General features: G+C 43.5%; 1 protein-coding gene across 10 annotated transcripts in view; it reads right to left on the minus strand.

Moving 5' to 3' along the window:
• The window catches only part of DIP2C (disco interacting protein 2 homolog C), a 346599-nt gene that overhangs the window by 166575 nt on the left and 159835 nt on the right, over window positions 1-20189 (minus strand). For all 10 annotated transcript variants that reach the window (XM_075271576.1, XM_075271574.1, XM_075271578.1 and 7 more), the window contains 2 exons: window positions 4278-4349; window positions 235-345 (listed from right to left, as the gene is read on the minus strand). In XM_075271576.1, coding sequence (XP_075127677.1) covers window positions 235-345; window positions 4278-4349 — 183 coding nt within the window. The remainder of the gene's footprint in view (window positions 1-234; window positions 346-4277; window positions 4350-20189) is intronic.

Genomic DNA, 20189 nt, shown 5'->3' on the forward strand with positions numbered 1-20189 from the left:
TGCATTAGGCCTTACTCTGGAGGCCTGGTGTTCAAATCCCGCCAAGGGCAAAAAAACTATCTGCAAGGAGTTTGTATGTTCTCCCCGTGTTTGCATGGATTTCCATCCCATATTCCAAAAAGACATACTAATAGGGAAAAAATGTACATTGTGATCTCTATGTGGGGCTCACAATCTACATTTAAAAAAACAAAACAAAAAACAAATACGAAACCCCTGGACCAGGCATCTTACCTGATCGATAGCGTTCATCTCTGGAGCCGGAGGAGCGCCGACGATGATATCTAGAGGAAGAGGAAGGGGTGACAGGAGTTCTACGTTCTGGTGGTAGTACCTGATCCACCCCTGCAAGAAAAATAATATTTATTATATGATTAAGTAAAAACTCAAAAAAGTAAGAACATATCATTAGTAACAAAGAAGGAATTATTTCACTGTCACTAAAAGTACTTACGGACTGTGAGCCTATCCTAAAAAGGGTTAGCCGGGCTTAAAAATAGCAATAGGATAAGCCATCAGTATAAGATGGAGTCTCACACCCTGCACCCCCGCAGATCAGATGTTCTCAGCAGCTGATACACAGAGAATGGAGCAGGAAGCAGACAGATGCATTTTCTATGCAGTGGCTGAACCAAGTCACTGCAGTTTCTGTATAAGTTTATTGTTTAGTCCAAAGTATGTATGAATTTATTCTATAGTCTAGGGCAGTATTTCTCAACTCTTTCACGTGAAGTAACCTCTAGTGAGAAAAAGTCCCAATCGAATAACCCGGGAGAGCAGCCCCTTATTAATGACCTATAACAGTAATGTTATGGAACCTTCAGTGACCCCATGTGTAGTACAATGTCCCCTATAGTTCTCCATAAGTGCAATATAATGGCCCCTACAGTGCTCCACACGTGTAACATCCTGGCCCACACATGTAACAAAATGGCCATCACAGTGCCCCACATTTGTTACATAATTGCCCCCACGTTTATTATAAAGGCCCCTACTACAGGTAGCACGTAATACAGACCAGTGGTTCTTAGCCTCAGCGTGCACCTCCAGTGACCGCAGGATGTACCCTTGGTGTATGCGTTCTGCAGATTGAGAACCACTTGTCTGGGGTCTCTATGAAGTTACTTCATTGTCTGATCTGTAAATGTTATTGTCTGGTCTGGGTCTCTATTAATTCAGTGTCTGGTTTGGGATCTGTATTCATTTGCAGTTTGCTCTGGGTTCTATATTCATTTGGCCTATGGTCTGGGGTATGCATTGAAGAGGTTATCTGCCATGTAAACTTTTTTTTTTGAAAGCTTAGAATGTTATAGAAAGTTATTCTCACATTACCGATCCCCCATGTTAACTGTGGACCTTCTGACCTCACTTAACACTAAGGGCTCGTTCACATGGGGCAAGAGGGGGCGGATTTTGACGCAGAATCCACCTCAAAATCCGCCACCTCACAATAGAGGTCTATGTAGACCGCTAGTGGAAAAAAGAAGTGACATGACCTTCCTTCACGTGGATTCCGCCTCAGGAAACCAATACAAGTCAATGGGAGGTGGAAAAACTGCTAGCGGTTTTTTGGCGCGTTTTTTGGCAGGGTTTTTTAAAAAAAATTCAAGGTCCATTCACTGTGCTGGAGAATAAAAACCTGAAACAAAAAACTCCTCAAAAAAATGCTCCAAAAATCGTCAAAAAACGCTACAAAAAAGCTTCCTAATTCCTGAAGAAGATTTTTTCCTTACCAAATTCCTCGACCACCCTAAGGCCCCGTTGACACGAGGTAAGAGGGGGCGGATTTTGGTGCTGAATCCACGTCATAATCCGTCCCCTCACAATAGCGGTCTAGCTTACTTTTTTCCATGAGCGGCACCATGCTGCTCACGGAAAAAAGAAATGAGCTGTCCTTTCTTCAGGCGGATTCCATGGCTGATTCAGCTGTGGCATCCTCCTCGTGGCAGAACGCTCTGGACTAGGCCCATTCATTTGGGCTTACTCTGGAGTGGGAAGCCGCGATTGTTGGAAGCCACGACAGTTGCGGCAGGCGTATTTTGGCCCTATTCTGGCGCGGCTTCCTGCGTCAAAATCAGGACCAAAATACGCCCCCCTTACCCCGTGTGATCTAAGCCTAACACTTGTGAGCTAGCCCTAACATGTGACCACTGCTACCAATCAACAAGTCCATCACTGTAGGATCAAAGACTGGCAGGGAACTAGGAAGTGTCAGGATGGGAGGACAGGATCAGTACATCGGACTCATCTCTAGGTAAATAGATTTTTATCTTGGACATGCACCTAGACTCATATGTATAAAGTAGACCAGAAGCGTGCACTGTACATATCATATTGGTTTAAAGAGAGTCTGCACAAGAAACCAGAATATGGCCCACATATAGATATGTAGGCTCCAAATAATACACTGCTTGCAGAAAACAAAACAAAAACCAGAAAAAACATATATATATTATTTATATAAATATAAATTTTAAATGATAAGGAAAGTAAAAAATAAATAAAACCGTGCTTCATAAGTGTCTGAAATAGCTGGGTGGTAGTGAAACAACCATAGCTCTTACTACTCAGTTATTTTCTACATATTAGTCTATAAAGAAAGGAGGGGGAGATAGAAAAGACACCCTATACAATTGCTGCCCATACACTCTGCTAGTCTGTGTGCTTTCAATACTGCTATATTTGTAGATAAGAGGCTATTAGTGCAAAGAATGAGGCAATAACTCAAATAACCGTATTGGCAGGAGAATCCTCCTCCACCCCTTCCTGCTCCATAGAGCTCTATATCTGATTCTGGTACTTGTTTGGCTTGCTTTTTATTTGTATTGTTAAATATTCTTGAAAATTCAATAAAAATTACAGTTGAAAAAAAAAAAAAAAAAGATAAATTACAAGGTTTCTTATATTACTGTACTATTACCTGTGCTATTCATTTATGAAAAGTCATTTATAACTGGAAGTATGCTTGACGTTAAGTCCACATGGGGACCCAAAAACACGCAGACCCTGTCCATTTAAAAAGCGGTTACCAGAACCTGCAGACTATAATGGAGTTTGCCAGGTTTATGTTAGGTGGTATACTGAAGCCGGCGGAGAGAAAAGTACTCGTTGTAGAACTCTTCTCTCTTCTGATTTTAAGCAGATTCCTATGGAGACTCAAATACAAGTGTGAATCCTGGTCGAAAACACCACGATTTGCCTGCGGCGGAAACGCATTGGATGGGATTCTTATGAATCCAATGCCCACTTTGCGGGAAAAACCGCAGTGTGGACACACTGTGATTTCCAAAACCAGCGTGGTTTTGGAAATCGCAGCAAGTCAATTGTATCTGGAAACATCGGTGGCTTCCCTGTGGATATAATTGTAACAAAGTCCGCGGAGGAAAACTCCAGAGAACTTTCTGTTTAAAGCGCTGCAGGAAGAACCGTGATACATTCCCGTTGCGGTTTTCCCGCACTGCGTATCGCCCCGTGGGGCCTTAGCCTTAAAGGAGTTTTCCAGCTTCCAGAAATAATTGGAAAATATATCCACCGCAGTCCTAAATACTTACACCTCCCTTGTACACCCTTTGGCTTTATTTTATTTGCTGCTCCTTGTATCACTGTTATTTACGTGCAGTGAACCTGTGAAGAAACTACAGTTCCCATGATGCATGTGATACAAGGAGCTGCAAGTAAAATAAAGTCATGAACAGGGTGCACAAGGGAAGAGTGAGGATTTAGCACTGCAGTGGATGTATACATCCACACACATCTATATATACTATATGCACTTGCAACCTTAAGAGTGGACTGCCGGGTGGTCTGGAAGGAGTTAAACAGGTTAATGTTCTACCAACAAACGGTGATTTTCTTTGCCGCCAAAATTGGCACATTTGTCAGGTGATCACCGGCATAGTTACACAGGCCATTCCTACAAATGTTCACTCCTGATAATAGACCCGGTCACTGGTCCATGTAATAAGCCCTTTAGCAAATGCTTGTATTTCACATTAAATAACATTTCTGGGTCCATTAAAACTAACGTAAACGATGATAAATCTGACGGAGCCCTTTAAGGACAGTGTTGTGCAGGTGCAAAACTGAATGAGTCGCAATTTTTATCCAAAAATTCACACTTGCACCAAAAAAAAACAAAAAAGTGGGTGTAATATAGGAATAACAGAATATAGACATTTTAGAAAAGGAGCTCCAAAATTATTTTATGGCGAAAACAAGTGATTTCAAAATACAGAAATATCGGGAGGAAAAGCTAGGTTAGAAAATTTGGGAGGTACCTTGTAGCTGAGGCAAATAGGCTCCTATTAATTTCGATCTTTTCTTTTCATAACCTTTCTGTGTGATGTCACCTGCCAAAAATAAGAGAAATGTATGAGACTGGGAACTTATTTTTCATTGCTTCTATTTTTGTGAAATTTCACCAATGTTACATCAGACATGGGGGGGAAACACAAGCCAATTGACAGGTCAGCAGAACACAAGCCACAACAGCCGTATCCACTGCCAAAGCAATGTAGACACAGAAACACAAAGTTACTAATGGATGTTCCTACCACATGTGTTTCCAAGTAAAAATTACATCATTAGAAGACCTCGCCTCGCTGTTACTATATTTATAGAGTAGAAACTCATAAAAGATATTGTCACTGAGCACACATCGGGGGTCATGGATGAGAAATTCCACATGAAAGTCTCATTTCTTGGGCATTTTTACGGTTCCTTTAATAGAATACATTTATACGCCCGAGCATGCAGACTTGTTGTATGAAAGAGTCCTTAGGGCCCCTAAATATGAATAAAAATGGTATAAATGTAACCATTCGAGCAGGCCAACCATGAGGCACCTACTAACCTAACATGTGTTTGGCCAATAACTATCTCTTCCAATCCCTTTCTTCTCAGCCAAGAACGTATATGTTCTGAATAGGGAGAGGGGAGCAATCCACTATCATATACTTCTCGGTTCCCAAGTACAAAACCATCGGGCATGTTGAAATCCAACTTCCCAATCCTTCTTATCCTGACATCTGACCCGGAGGTAAAATTGGGAGTTCCCACTGGTCCTGCTGAAATCAGGTTCAGTGGACATACATCTAAGGCTAGGTTCACATCTGCGTTGAAGTCTCTGTAGGACACCCATTGGAACCCATTGTAGTCTATCGGGTCGGCGGGCGTCCGCGGATAACTGCTGTTTTACCAGATGGGTTCTCAGTCATTCTGGTCCCCCCACGTTGATCCAAACAACAAAGAGCCTTTTGTAAGTGAGAGACTAGCCTTAAATGTATGGCCAGCCTAAGATAGGCCTGGATGAATACCAGCAGCCAGATCCTTGTTTACGTATTGACTGTGGTTAATCCAATTTTCACATCCATGAAAAAATGGACCAACCCGTAAAATACATTGAAATCAATGGACCTATATTCTGTCTGTGATGAATTCGGACATCATAGGTATATGAAATCCGGATGAGTAAATACACCCGAACTTTTTGCGTCATTTCTATTGCCACCCATTATAGGTCTTTTTATTTGGTTACTAATTAACTCTCCTCCAAAAGGAAGAAAACTGTCCCTATAGGCAGCTTTAAAGAGGACCTTTCATCAGATTGGGCACAGGCAGTTCCATATACTGCTGGAAAGGCTCTCCCGATCTGTGCCCTGGGTAAAGCGCCATCGGTCCCAGTACCGTAGCGCTTTACAGTCAGAAGGGCGTTTCTGACAGTCAGTCAGGAACGTCCTTCTTCACAGCAGCGCCTATTGCGCTGTGCGAGCGGGGAGGAACGTCCCCCTCCCCTCCTGATAATTCCTCCCTGCTCTCACAGTACAGCGTGATAGGCGCTGCTGTGAAGAAGGACGTTCCTGACAGAGTGTCTGGAACGCTCTTCTGACTGTAAAGAGCTACGGTACCGGGACCGATAGCGCTTTACCCAGGGCACAGATCGGGAAAGCCTTTCCAGCAGTATATGGAACTGCCTGTGCCCAATCTGATGAAAGGTCCTCTTTAAGTCAACATTACATCCATCGAAGAAACTCAAACTATAACTAAAGACAACAGTCGAACAAATTAAACTGGTTCTTAGGTTGGTTCACCTAAGACCTAGCAGTAACATGTCAAAATAAAGAGAAATTAGTTAATGCCTGATATTAGCACCCCCACCAATCAGCTATTCTCATCCGCAGAGAGTGGATCAGGAATCAGACAGCTTGGTTCTCTCTATAGTGATCAGAACAGGTACTACAGATCAGCTGTCATTCACTTGAATGGCAACTAAGCTGCAATGACTCACGAGAACAGCGCTGTCTGCTTCCTGCTCCATTCTCTGCATATCAGCTGCTGAGAACAAGTGATCGGTGGGGGGTGCCAGGACTCAGATACCCACCAATTTGATAGGTCATCGATATGTTTAGCCCCCAAAAAACCTTTAATGCAATATCCTTCCGTTAGCCGCCAAAACAACTCCCTTGCAGATATTCCTACACCGTGTGTGACTATTCTCCTGTCTCCAGCACTGGTGGTAATGCCACTCAGTGCCGTTCATTATAACAATGCCCTATAACTCTCAGCAATCTCTGACATAATTGCATTCCCCATTATTAATAATGCAGGGCGACTTTCACCGTACCGCACTTTAATGCTTCGTAAAGGCAGCCGGCCTACGTCATAAGAGACGATAAAAGCCGCATGAGGTCTCCAGCTTAAGGAACACATTTAGATCTAAATTAATCATCACCTTCACTAACACACATTTCACAAGCCTTTTTAGAGACAGATCTGCATGATGTGAACAGTGATCAATGCATTAAAGAATATACTCGGTGCAGGAAAGTGGATGATGACTGGACGAAAATGGAAAATAAACAGAGGTTGTAACATCTAATGACACGTGGATGACAAATGTGGGATTAATACACTTCCCTCCCCCAAGTGTCAGCACAATACTACAAGGACCAGGCCATAGTCTCATGTCTGTAGATTCAGAGACACAGAGAGATGAGCCTGGGAGCCTGCTGGCACATCTGCAGTCCAAAATCTCTCGGGACTACTGAGGCCGCCACCATTAGGAGGGAAAAAAAGCTGATAGATGAGTCTTATCGATCCGCTCACTGGCTTTATGTAGCCAAATTGTGGAAGTCAGGATCGTATATAGGAAATAATAATGCGTGTGACAATCCCTCTGTACGGAGAGCTTGTTACTAGTCAGGTGACGGCCTTTAGGAGCGGTGATCAACCAAATGATCGATATAAGGAGACACCAGTATTAGAGATACCGTAGCACATGGTAAGTCCAATTACATATTTTATATTTGGGTCTAGGAGCTTCGAGTTACAGAACTGCAAGAGATAGCGGTTCGGTGTGACGAGTACTAGGTGATGAAGCAAACAGCTCATTAGTGTATCTGGAAGGATAATAGAGGCAATCATCGGGAAACAGAAAAAAAAGTGTTTTATTCACTTGGGTCCTGGCTATCTATCTAACTATCTGGCCTCCTAGAGGTCACACCTGGACCCCAAAGTCAGAGGAAGCCTAAAGTTCCCTTTGCTACATAATAAAATATTACAAATGGTACATGATAGGTAGGGGCCCAGGAGCCCAGTTTCTACATTGGAGCTTCTTGTGCCAGAAAGACATAACAACTGCGCGGAAACCTCAATGATTTAAAGAGGACCTTTCACGTCCTCGGGCATATGCGGTGTAATACACTGCTAAAAAGCAGACTTCAGTGCACTATTGGCTTTCCCATTCTGCACCCCCCAATGAAGAGCTATCACGCCATTACCATAGCTCTTCAGTGTCACAAGGGCATTTCTGACAGTCAGGAACACCCCTCCTCACAGTAGCATCTATTGTACTGTACTGTGAGAGGGACGTTCCTCACCACTCAGCGTCATGGCTGAGCGGTACGCAGTGTTCCCTCACAGTACAGCGCTATGGACACTACTGTGAGGAGGGGCGTTCCTGACAGACTGACGGAAATGCCCTTCTGACACTGAAAAGCTACGGTAACGGCAACAATAGCTCTTCAGCAGGGGCACAGAACGGGAAAGCCGACTGTCTGCTTTCTAGAAGTGTATTACACCGCATGTGCCTGAGGACATGAACGGTCCTCTTTAAAGAGGACCTTTCACCACCTCCACCAACGCCTGGCAGGGGTGAGCCTGCTCCTTTCGCCGCCCGAGGCTAACTGCAGAAAGCCGCCCCCCCCCCCCCCCGCCGGGAGGAGGAGGCGGATCGGGGTGTGGCCGGGCGGATCGGGGCGTGGCCGAGTGAAGGGGGCGGGGCCTAGCCCCGTTCGCCGGCAGAGAGTAGGCCCGGAGACTGCCTGCTCTCTGCCTGAGCGTGAGGAGAGGCTCCAGTGGCCTCCCCAAACCACCCGCTCGGTGATAAGCCAGTCCAGGACAGCTTGTCCTGGACTGGCTTAGGTTAGCAAAAATGCCGCCCTCCCTGAGGCCCTTGCATAGTGCCGCCTGAAGCGCTCGCTTCAGGTCGCCTCATGGGAGGTGCGGCACTTCGCCTGGTCTTAGCATATGTTAATAGACACTGCTCCACTGACTCCAGCACAGTTGGAATTTTTTCTCTAGCCCCCACCATTCCTGAGCAATCAATACTATTAGTTTTGATGCCTGAAATGATATTTAGTCTTGGTACTGACAGGGATGTGGTGTGCAGGCGCAGACAAAGGAGGTTGATTCTGAGTTCCAATCAAAGGTGGACAATGTCAGAGCTCAGAATCGCACCCCCTTGCCTGTACCTGACTGACACTACCTTCCTGACAATATAGAAACTAAATAGCATATCAGGCACCAAAACTAACTGCACTTATTGCTCGGGAACGGTGGGGGGGGCTAGAGAAGAAATTCCAATGGTGCCGGAATCAGCTCAGAAGTGCTTATTAAATGATGCAAGCAGCTGGAATTGTCAGAGGTGCGCTAGTCAACTGGAGATATCTGAAGCCAAAAGAAAGTAACGAAGAACCCATGGTACATTTTTTAGTTTTGCTGTGATGGCGTCGGTCTGGGGACAGGTTCCCTTTAACTCTTGTTTTTCTGGATATATAAAATATGTTATAATGAAGTAAAATCATGGAAAATAAAAATATGATGACGTCATGTGTGATGTAACTGGAGCAAAAACGGATTTCACCATGCCTGCTGCGGTACTTTATTAAACAGTAAGTATCACCTTATAGTGCTGACTAGCCAGTTATTAAAGTAGAAGATACAGACATATTTGTATATGATATTGGAGCCCATGGACGTGCTTGATGGATGTGTAATTGAAAATCTTCAGGCATGAAACGCGTTTCATAGAGTAGTGAGATAGAATCGCTTTCATCCCTGTTTCCGTTAAATAAATCAATTTATGAAGTAGGTGACACATTTGCGCTATAGATGCCTATCTCAACCGCAGCACATAAACTGAATGTAAAATATGGAGTATTAGGCTGTATATATGATCCATGTATCCATCAGAATGTAATCCATTTTATTTGTTGTGGCAGGTCACTGCGAGACTGTAACATCGACCTGCTGCGACAAATAAGGTGGATTACGGCCTGACGGATAGTTCATCACTGGGCGAGTGCCTTCATTTTAACTTTAGTATTGATTCCAGTCTGCCGTAGACGTTGTGGACATTGGGATTTGATTTTAAGGAGAAAAACCTTTGGATAAACCATGAAAGTTATAGAGGACAACAAAGATCACTGCTCCTAAGTGGAGGACTGAAGCGGTAATTTAACAGAAAAAAAAAGACTCTTGGGTTGATAATCTTACGGTAATAAAAAAAATTAAAAAATGAGTCCTCTGTTCAAACTATTACAGATCCAGCGCCGCTCTAGTGGTCCACACTGGTCCTGCAGTGAAGATGTGACCTGCAAATATAACAGTGGCCAATGATTGGCTGCAGCAGTCATTGCAGGGTCAGTAAATAAAGACCCATAGGGATTATCAGGGCCATAAGGATTATCAGGGCAGCAGTGCTGGAGATGCAAAGGTTTGAACAGGGATTTTTTTGCTTAAATCTTTTTCATAATTTCATCAAATTCCCTTCATTTAGGCAATTTTGTTTTTACTCCCAGACCACCACTTTGGAGACACCCTCGAAGTCGCACTCTATTGTTTTCTGTGAGCAGCCACTTGAGGTTGAGGACAGTCTGACTACAGTGATCTTCAATAGGGTTGTGGACAAAAAAAAAAATCTTGAAAAATGGAATTGACCCCAGATTGTCACTTTATCTTCAGTTCCAAAACACACCATTAATGCATAAAAGGATTTTTCATGGGATTTTATTTTTATAACTTACTAGCAGGGTTGGCGGTGGCGCTGAACCACTGATATTTCTTGTCCCCCTATCTCTGCCCCCAGTTTCTTGTCCCCCCATCTCTGCCCCCAGTTTCTTGTCCCCCATCTCTGCCCCCAGTTTCTTGTCCCCCCATCTCTGCCCCCAGTTTCTTGTCCCCCATCTCTGCCCCCAGTTTCTTGTCCCCCCATCTTTGCCTCCAGTTTCTTGTCCCCCCCCATCTCTGCCCCCAGTTTCATGCCCCCCCCTTCATCTGCCCCCAGTTTCTTGTCCCCCCAACTCTGCCCCCAGTTTAGCTTATCCTTAGAATAGGCCATAAATATTTGATTTGTTTGGGAGGAGGGGGCTAATCCCCAGCTCCGATTCATTTCAAATGGGAGCTGAACTGCAGTAACGGTGCCTGGCCACTATGCGGTGTACAGAGCCAATCTGCTTCTGGCTCCATGCACTGCATAGAACATGCCTCAGACATAGCCTTGAACAGCTTAAATCAGATATTAATGGCCTATCCTTAGGATAGAAAAAAAGAAAATCACAAAAACCCTTTTAGGCTGGGGCCCCACTTGCCAGAAACGCCGCAATTTGCCCGCGGTGGAAACATCACAGGAAAAATCAAGGCGTTTTACAGTAACTGTAAAAAAGATGGGATTCATGCGAATCCCATACCCACTTTGCAGTATAGACCACAGCGCGGACATGCTGCAATTTGAAAAATCGGCGCAGTTTTGGAAATGGCAGCATGTCAATTCTATCTACGGAAACGCAGGCGGCTTCCCCGTAAATATAATTGTAACAGAAAGTCCGCAGAGGAAAACTGGGTGAACTTTCTGTTTAAAGCGCTGCGGGAAGAACCACAATGCGTTCTCGCTGCGGTTTTTCCCGCAGCACTTTATGGTTGTGAATTGTCCCGTGGGGCCTTAGCCTTAAATACTTTGACTATCGATTATTTCGTGGTCGTTCTCTTTAAGATACACGCATCATATGTCTCACAGTCAAACAAATATTTTGGTCAGATAAATTATAGGTTTCCTAATTTTATTTGAATATGGCGGAGCCGCAATACCAGACACATCCCATAAATAAGAGTGGCGCTGTTTCCAGAAAAAGGCAATTTTTCTTCTAATCTCATATCCCCTTTAATGAAACTATACAAATTGCTGACAAAAAATTTGACATTCCTCAGCTCAGACTGGAGGTCTGATAGACTGTACACTATAAATGCTCATGTTATACACAAAAAAACAGCAATATGTTCTGCAGTTCAGATTATTCCTTGCTCTTGTGGTTAATAACCCAGTTCGTCCCAAAAGATCATAGAGGCGGTAACATTACTCAGACTAGACAAGGGATAGACTCCGGACACGTGTTGGACACAAGCGAAGCTCAATAAGTAATGAAAATGCAAACAAACCCAAGTTTTCTTGGCATCCTCTCAGTCCTAAGGATTAAAACAGAAATGCATCCCAAGATGAGACATATGGGAGCTGTCCAAGAAGTCTGCAGAGTGGCTGCTTCTTGTCCATTATTATTAAAGGGTATCGCTGGTGACTACTTCCCCTGACACACGACAAGAGCAGAGTCTATCCATTAATGATATAAGAGGCAGCAACGCAACACAGTCACAATGTTAGGAATCTGAATGTCCGGGCTACTCTCTCTCCACCTAGTCTTTCTTCTGTGCAGCACTGCAGGGGGGGCAGTTCTGTACAACATCTGCATTTGCTACATTGCTATTGCTTTAGGGTTGCTATGCCTAACAGTCAGACTTTGTCTGGGTCTGTCTAGGCAGTCAGGGGTTTGACATGTAGAGCCAGTCAGGGGTCTAGTTCTGTATATGTAAACAGTTGAGGCAAGGGAAGTTAACCTGACACTTTTCTAAGTTCACAACTGCATATAGGTCTTCGTGATTTGGTTCCACCTTGGGGAACCCAATGATGGAGTGCTAAATCGCTAAAACAGAGGTTACCCACAGACACTGGTGGTCCCCATAGACTACAATGCAGTGCAGGACTTTTCTCTCCCTCGATTTCTGGTGGTTGCTGAAGACGAGGTCTTTGTTGGATGTGAACTTAGCCTTACTTGGGTGTCTGTGAATGTGTCAGGTTTCTAATCTGCGTGTACTCTATACTTACTCCCAGTACATATCCCTGTTATATGAGTGTTCCTTGGTTTACCCATTTTTGCTTCCTCTCCTAGTTAACTCTTCTCTTGCTGATTTGGTTTTATCTGTGACCTCTTGGACTCTACCATGGCTTGGAAAAGTATTCATCTGGTGAATACCTTGGGGTAGCCTTGGATGAGGCGAACCACAGCAGTGTTGGATTATAGACAGCTTGTTTACTTGCAGTCTGCTGTCAGTTACCTGTTATGTATTAGGAAACTGCTTAAATAGCAGTTCCATAACATTTTGTGAATTAATTAAGCGGCTATTCCATAACACATAGCTTAGGTTACATGCACATGGTAGAGCCTTTTGCCCAGAGCCTATGTGGAGGGGCAATGGGCACGTATGTTTCCATAAATTGGAGCAGTACCTGTGCTGTCTTAAGGTAGGAGATGCACAATTTTTGTTATAGATTTTATATAAGAAAAAAAAATAGGCCCAAAAATACCCTCTTTTTATAAAGTGGTGAGGAGGGCATAAAAACATCTCAAGACAATTTCTGATGCAAGTAGCATTAGGAAAAGGTACAAACCCAAGGATTTTTCTGTATTTTTTTTCCCCAGAGCAACCAATCACAGCACAGCTTTCATTTATCAGATTCAAAGTAGTAAATGAAATCTGCACTGCGATTGGTGGAGAGAGACAAAGACAGGTTTTTTTCTAAAAAAATAATAATAATAATAATAATAATAATAATAATAATAATAATAAATATTCCGCGAGTTTTTGATCCTAAATTAAGATAAAATTACTATGATTAAATACAAAACAAGTTAAAAAATCTCCCTGAAATGTCTTATTTTTAGATCTATATTTCCCCCCTAAGAAACAATTTTCTGAGAATTGTTTACTGATGACTCAAGTTTGGTGTCAGCCGCTTGGCAGCCGGGATTACGGAGAAATAAAGCGGTTTGTGTAACAATCCATGAGTCATACTTTATACCATCTTTACCAATACAGACATTTTAGATTGAGTATGGATTTATGCTCCAAGGACCTTTTATTCTACCTAAAAAAAATTGGGAAAACTTGCCAATTAAATTGAAAACATGAAATAATCCTCACTGAGCCGTCTACAAGAAATATACAATCTCATGACCCATCTGGACATTCAACAACAACAGTATGTTTATATTGCCTTTCAATATCCCGAAATGACTTAAGGCTAAAAATATTTCATTTTAATGAAGCTTCTGAAAGTCGTCTTCAGTCTATACTGACACATTACACTGACGTCTTTGCAAAGAGACACTGGTGCAGACTTATGGAGGAAAACCAGACTGGTCTACAGACGTACAGAGGATTCTTCAATGGGCCCAGGTTCTAACACTATAATGGTCCAGCAGAAGACACACAACTTATAAAGAGTATTCCCATCTTAGGAATTTATCAGAGACCCTCAGAGATCACAAGAACAAGAGTTTTGTCCTCAATTCTGGATGAAATGGTGATCAGGAAAGAATAAAGGGGTTGTCTGGAGATTGGGGGTATTTATTTACCCACCCGGTGTGGCAGAATGCTTTCGATGTACCCGGGGGTTTTGGCGATCTCACGACTCCTGGGTCATGTGATTAGAGGTGGTGTTCGGCTCCTTGGGTCACTTTGCCTCTCTAGGATGCTCCTCCCACTTCTTCCTCAATCTCACAGGTGAGGAGATCATGTAAGGAAAGGGGTGGAGTGACCTGGGGGGGAGGGTGGCGGAGTGACCTGGGAACCCAAATCGCAATGAGCCAGGAGTCGTGACGTCGCCAGAACCCCCATGCACATCAAAAGCATTCTGCCAGACCAGGTAAGTGAATAGATACCCCCTAGTCAACCCCTTTAATGGTGGAGCTGGTGTCAGCTAAGTGCTTTACTTTGGCTATCCCCTCTTCACAGCTCCCACTGAAAAGAATGAAGTGTCAAGGGGTAGTCTTCCTGACCACTACTCTATTTAGAATGGGTGACAAAGCTGAAAAGCGAGATTCAGTGGCAATGAAAGTGAGTGGGGCCTTCCCATTTCACAAATTGCAAATGATTAAGGCTCTGTTCATACTGGTACAAGAATACCTTATAGGGAGTCTCACGGTCAACAAATTACTCCAATAGCACCAATATGGTTTTTTAGGTTCCTTTTACATAGTTACTACCATACTGTAGTGGAAGTTGCAGCCAAGCCAGTAGTCAGGGGTACATAACCAGTATGCCAGACCCAGAAAGTTAAGACCCCATATTTTTCCACAATGTAATAGACAGTAAAAAAAAAAAACAAAAAAAAACTGCTGTTAAGGTGGTAGTCAACCCTGAAATACTAGGCCCATAAGGTGGTAGGCCCCCCTATCTACTAGGCTCATAAGGTAGTGGGCTCCCCTGATTTACTAGGCCCATAAGATAGTAGGCCCCCCTGATTTACTAGGCCCACAAGGTGGTAAGCCCCCCTGATCTCCTAGACCCATAAGGTAGTAGACCCCCCTGATTTCCAAGGCCCATAAGGTGGTAGACCCCCCCTGATTTCCTAGGACCATAAGGTGGAAGGCCCCCGATCTACTAGGCCCATAAAGTGGTAGGTCCCCCTAATCTACTAGGCCCATAAGGTGGTAAGCCCCCTGATCTCCTAGGCCCATGTGCATATACACAGGTTGCACTAATGGCTTGTATACCCTGGTGCCTGTGCTGACTGTGGTGCCAACAGCCCACATGTGAGATATCATCGAGCGAACTATGGTGCAGCCTCTACGTGGGGAAGTCAATCTGAGTTAATAAAAGGGGTCCCATTAAACCCTTCTCATCTGATAACCAGTGTAGAGAGCAGCTGCCAAGTTCTATGAAGCACATTCATGCATTAGGCACTGTTCACATATGCATTTTGCCTCCATTGCAGAGCACAGATCAAAAATGCTGATTTACCATAAAGTTGAACTACAGGGAATTGAATATTTGCTACCAGATTTCCCTGCAGTGTACAGCTACAGATAGCTGGGGACCCCAGTACCATGGCGCTCTGTGCAGAGGAACCTTATAGCAAAAAACGGATTGCGATATATCTGCCTATTTCTATGAAACCAAATTTATAAGACACAACCTATAAAAAAAATCATAATATACCATGTAAGACAAGAGCCCCCTCTACATAATCCCATAGCTTCCTTATCTCTATTGTTCTCCTGCTATGAATACGCTGAGAATAAATCAATACACGTGAGTGCAGAGGAAAGCGGAAACATTAATATACTCCGCTCAATAATTCAAACCCAAAAACTATAGGACCCAAATGCAAGATTTATAGAAAAAAAACACATTTTAGATGGAAATGTAAAGGCCGCATGTTCCTCACTCCTCCCTGAACAATAAAAAGGTTGAAAAATAAGCAAAACTCTAAAAGCAAACAAAAATGTAAAAAAAAAAAAAAGCAAAAAGTTTTGCTTAAAGGGGTTGCGCAGAGATCTAAAAAGCTTACCAGTGCAGTCTCTATACGTAAAAACACACGCAGGATATCATGCAAAATCAGTTCAAGGAAAACTGCACTAAAACAGCTCAGCTATACAGTATGAACAGCGTCCTAGAGACTGGACACATCTGCTGACAAGACACTATTCAGGCACACTCGGATGAAGAATACGCTTTGTTTCATGTTCAGCTCTAGGCAGCGGTGTTATGACATGCTGTGTCCCAAGAGCATAAGCGAATTCCCAAGGTACTGGCCTGCAGCCAATGGTGTGAATACCCAGCTAGAGACGTAAATAGTTTAAGGCCAGAGGATTGTGTGGTCGGCTTGGATTTCCCAGAACGCCCTGGGAGTAGAAGACTCGAGCTGTGCTGCTTTTATGGACTGGCTTACTGTAAAAGTAAACACTGGCTGTCTCTACAATGAGTTTTCCATATCTAGTGTCAGAATATTTCATGATTTTAAAAGTTGCAGCGGACACTTTGTATCAAGGACACAGTCATTTCCATTTTTGGAATTTTATGGGCATTAGAACCTAGTAAAATATTTGCTTTCCTCTGCTCCTGCTTTATATGGCACACTGTCCTCAAATACTGGGTGTTATTTGATGGGAAGCAGCCTATTTGGACCATAGATCTATACATTGAGAAAGATAACGATAATATAGAAATACATATTAAAAAATAATAAGAAAAAAATTCTGCCTTTTAATGGGAGGACGCATCCTGCTCAATATTGTTGCTGAATCACTACAGAAACCACAGCGTGAAAGCTTACGCTTGATTAGCCCCATTGTATTTGTGGCTTAGCATGTGTGCAAAACTGTGGTTCAGCTTTGACTTTCAGCCACTATTTCCACGGGGTTAGATTTTAAAGAGGATTTTGATGCAAAAACCCCAAATTTGTTTAAAAAATACTTGTGATTATACCCTAAGGCTAGATTCACAGGTGCGCCTATATTCCGTTCAGGGTTTCCATCACCGAATCCGCCTGAAAAATGCATTTTTTGGGCAGTAACTGGACAGAAACCCATTGGACTCCATTATAGTCTATGGGGTCCATGGGTTTTCCTTTTGTTTTTAGGAAGACTAGGTTTCTGTTCTTTGTGTCCCCAAGTAGACCCGAACGTAGGTGTGAACCTAGCCTATGAGAATTCAAAAATGTAACTAACTCAATAAATAAAGTACAAAAACCTTCCTAATCCCCAACTCTTCCCATTCCAACACTTCTCATGTCCCTCTTCTTTCCCCCCTCCCCATTACCTTTTATTTTTGACACCAGAAATGTGAGTACTCGGCCGGTCACTGGTCACAGTGATGGGCTGGCCCTTGTATAGTTACATTTATCTACAAACAGGGTTGAACCATGGCTTTCTGCCACCTGAAGCAGGCATCAGAAAGCCGCCTTGTCCTGGACTGGCTTAGGTCAGCAAAAATGCCGCCCTCCGCGTGGCCCTGGCATAGCGCCGCCTGAAGCGGTCGCTTCAAGGGAGGTGCAGCACTGTCTACAAAGTACGTTAGACCCAAAGCTGACCTGATGTTCTACGACGGAGATTCAATTTAAAGCAAACAAATTTATGCTTTAATTGAACCCGAAAATTTTCCAAAACAATCCACATGGCAACTTCTATATGTTTTTGATAAATGCTTCAATCCAACCCAGGATGGATAAGCTGGATAATATTAACAATATGTGTTTCCCTGACACTGCATAAAATGTATGTCACCCAGCTTAGAAGAACATAAGGGAGCAATAAAAATGTAGCTCGTAGACATCCAACTGGTGACCCTTCATCTGGAGCAGGAATGCTGGCAGCCCTGACGTGCGCCCACATGAATATAATTACTTCATGCAGCGATCTACGATCCAGCACAAGAATTCTTATTGCGGGAACCAACTGACAGCTGCATTTTTTTTTTTCCTTTCAAAAAATTCACTAGCTCAGCCCCCTACAGCCCCAGCCGACTGGATTCTGCTAATAATTGCTTCTAAACGATCGATGGAGCTTGTTCCGAAATTCTTCCCCTCTGCTTAAGCATTTCAGTAATTTGAAGTGAACAATGTCAAACATTCATGCCAGTGGTGATAAGCCAACAGAACGGCATGTGCCAAGGCAAACACTTGGTCTTTGGGATATGAAATGTTCCATGCCCTTGCTGTTTCCGTGACAGTAAATAGTCTTGCGCTATTATAAGTGGATTCAGAATGCGCAACCTCAACGCAACAAATGTAAACATTTTTATTTTAAAAAAATCATCCTTCTCTCAATATCCCCCTAAATAATCTAAAACAGGGGTCTCCAATCATCAGACCGCGGAGCAGGACAGGGGCGTTGTTTTTTGGTTTTTTTTGCCAGTCCACGGGGCGGGTCGGTGGTCTGGCGTCATTCTAAGCTGGATACTTCGCGCTAGGCCACGTTACTATGGTAACCTGTAAACTATCGGGTAGCACAGCATCTGGTAGCTGGTAACAACGACGCACTACCCAATAGATTACATGTTACCACCGCAATGTGGCCTAGCGCGAAGTATCCAGCCGTGATGTCTAGTGACTCGCCATGTCCACTCAGATGGTCATGTCACGCCCGTCTGCCCCGCAAAGAATCCCAGTGAAGAGCCTTTCCGTCCACATGGTGGAGCTTGCCTATAACCCCGCCTCATATGACCAAAGCCCCGCCCCTGATCAACCCCCACCCACCCTGTCGGAGCCATGGAGAAATGGTCTTGCTTGAAGCAGGGCCTTGGTGCACAAAAGTTTATGGACCACTGATCTAAAAGACCATGAGAATATAGTTAGAGAGGGTGACCTGTGAGATTGTTTATTATAACTGTGTGACGGGAGTTGCCTAATCATATGCAGTAAGGCTTCATTCATGGCTTCATCGTGTGCCGTCTGCAGGGCAGTGAAAACCGTTTTCACTGACCCATGCATTTTATTGAATGGGACGAGCCGCAAATGTGGACAAGTATAGGACCTACTCCAATATCCGCGGCTTTTCAATGCAGGACTGACACTCAGCCACAAAAACTATGCCTGTGTTTATGGGCCCATTGAAATGTATGGGCCCATACTTTTATATGCAATATCGGATAGACTTGCAGCAATGTGCATGGGGCCTAATTGTACTAAAGTTTGTGCCCTGCTAGGAGAACCTATGGAGAACAGTTCATGCACGCAAGAAGTGAGATCTTGACTTTTGCAGAACGGAGAGGCGTGTGCTTCTCATCAGGTGACGATGACATCACAAGCTTTAACTACAGGAGTGTCACTTCAACATTTTACAAAAGGGTGACAGACCCCCTTTACAACTCATAAGACATTGCAGACTGGAGAAACCCCCAGAAACAGCCGAGTTGCATATTCTAGCACCGACCTTTAATACTGGTCTCGTTATATAGTCTAGAACCCCTCTTTAACAGTAGTCTGGTTGAATAGTCTAGAACAGGGGTCAGCAACCTTCGGCACTGCAAACTACTGTAAAACTACAACTCCTAACATGCTCCATTCACCTCCATGGAGTTGTAAGAACAGCAGAGCAAGTATGCATGCTGGGAGTTGTAGTTTTACAACAGCTCGAGCGCCGATGGTTGCCGACCCCTGATCTAGAACCTCGTCCCTTTCTTCACATTTTGCCAAATTTTTTTTTTTTCTTTTATAAACTCTATAAAAATTGACTCCCTCTAAGTAGAAATCGTGTAAAATACATCTTTCCTACGCTGCCAGTCTTATAATTTGTTCAGTTCTGAGTACTTCTGAAGCCATTTTACAGCCGCCAATATCCTCACAAACTTCACACGCTTTTCTGGAAGTAGAACTGGGAAAAGAGATGAACGGTAGACCAAGATAAGGTCAGCACATCCCGCACTCCAGCAAATGGCTCACTGTGAAATGAATACAGGGATCAGTTTAATGGGAGGGAGAAATGACTAAATCATGTGAAGTTCGGCTGTATACCGCTGGCTCGCTGGAGAAGGCCACGCCGCTCTTGAAGTCGGCGATTTCTAGACATTCAATTCCCGTCTTCTCATTACAATTTGTTTTGCTTGTTAAAATTAATGTGTATTTTAACAGACCATAAAATGAGTCGGGGCCGGATCAGACAAGGATTTATCAGCCCTATACATGGGAGTATCTGATATTTCTGCTGAAGGAGGAGCGGACTCTTTGCACTATTTATAAATATAGGAACGTCTGGTTTTTGATCATATATTATTAAATATGACTTAAGACACTATATTCTAATAGGGATGGGGGGGGGTCTTTCATTTATCACCCCTTTAGGTTAGTGAAAGCCAGGAAC

This window comes from Leptodactylus fuscus, chromosome 4 (genome assembly GCF_031893055.1).
Source record: "Leptodactylus fuscus isolate aLepFus1 chromosome 4, aLepFus1.hap2, whole genome shotgun sequence".
Lineage (NCBI taxonomy): Eukaryota > Metazoa > Chordata > Amphibia > Anura > Leptodactylidae > Leptodactylus > Leptodactylus fuscus.